Source organism: Wasmannia auropunctata, unplaced genomic scaffold (genome assembly GCF_000956235.1).
Source record: "Wasmannia auropunctata unplaced genomic scaffold, wasmannia.A_1.0 LD265219.1, whole genome shotgun sequence".
Lineage (NCBI taxonomy): Eukaryota > Metazoa > Arthropoda > Insecta > Hymenoptera > Formicidae > Wasmannia > Wasmannia auropunctata.
This window is the reverse complement of record NW_012097671.1, coordinates 1-1,065: the sequence shown is the minus strand read 5'-3', so window position 1 is coordinate 1,065 and position 1,065 is coordinate 1. Positions and strand designations below refer to the sequence as shown.

Here is a 1,065-nt window from a genome sequence, read left to right as displayed (position 1 = left end):
TTACATTCATATTTTATAGAAAAATAAATTAATTTTGAAAACAGAAGAACGGAAGAAGATAATATTAATTTTTTAATATATAGATTTTATACATATTTTATAATTATAACAAAATATATTTATAATTTGGTGCCAAAAATTTCATGTGTTCTGTAAATATGCATTTTATCTTTGAAATACTGTTTGCGATCCATCGAACATTCATTAACATATGCACAATGACATATGCTTGCAGAGGCATTATGCCTGAAATTGGAGGAAGACGCCAGATTAAATGCGGATGCACGTTCGTGCACGGGCTCGCTGGCTTCGCATCCGCGCAGCCGGGATATAAAGATATCTAACTTTTCTATTACTTTCCATGGCTGTGAACTGCTGCAAGACACCATGTTGGAGTTGAATTGCAGTAGACGTTACGGTTTATTAGGTCTAAATGGCTCTGGGAAGTCTACGTTGTTGGCGGTGCTAGGAAACCGCGAAGTTCCTATCCCGGAGCAAATAGATATTTTTCATTTGACTAGAGAAATGCCTGCAAGCAATAAAACAGCTCTGGAATGCGTGATGGAGGTTGACGAGGAGCGCGTGCGATTGGAGAAGCTCGCCGAAGAGTTAGTGGACTGCGACGAGGAGGACGCTCAGGTTTGTCTGCGAACTGATATTTTGTCTAGAAATCCTCGTAAAAAAGAATGTTTTATTTACAAACTTGCTCTACGCAGGAACAACTCATGGATGTATATGAGAGATTAGAGGACATGGCTGCCGACACGGCGGAAGCTCGTGCTGCCCATATTTTACACGGTTTGGGTTTTACTGCAAAAATGCAAACAACTCCTACCAAAGACTTCTCAGGAGGTTGGCGCATGCGTATAGCTCTTGCTAGGTATGCAAAAATTTTAAGTATATATGAGAAATCTAGAAAATTATAAAAAGGTCCATTTGTATTATGATAAACATTTTTTTTTTACATTTTTTCTACAGAGCGCTGTACGTGAAACCGCATTTGTTGTTGCTCGACGAACCGACCAATCATCTCGATCTCGATGCTTGTGTATGGTTAGAAGAAGA

At 38.9% G+C, this 1,065-nt stretch overlaps 1 protein-coding gene across 1 annotated transcript; it reads left to right on the top strand.

The window, feature by feature from the left end:
• Nucleotides 1-85: 85 nt before the first annotated feature.
• Nucleotides 86-1,062, top strand: LOC105462358 (ATP-binding cassette sub-family F member 2-like; the record flags this gene model as incomplete). Its single annotated transcript, XM_011708881.1, has 3 exons — nt 86-639; nt 717-880; nt 979-1,062. Coding segments are annotated over exons 1-3 (662 nt in total), but the record flags the coding sequence as incomplete, so codon positions are not given.
• Between the last annotated feature and the right edge of the window lie 3 nt (nt 1,063-1,065).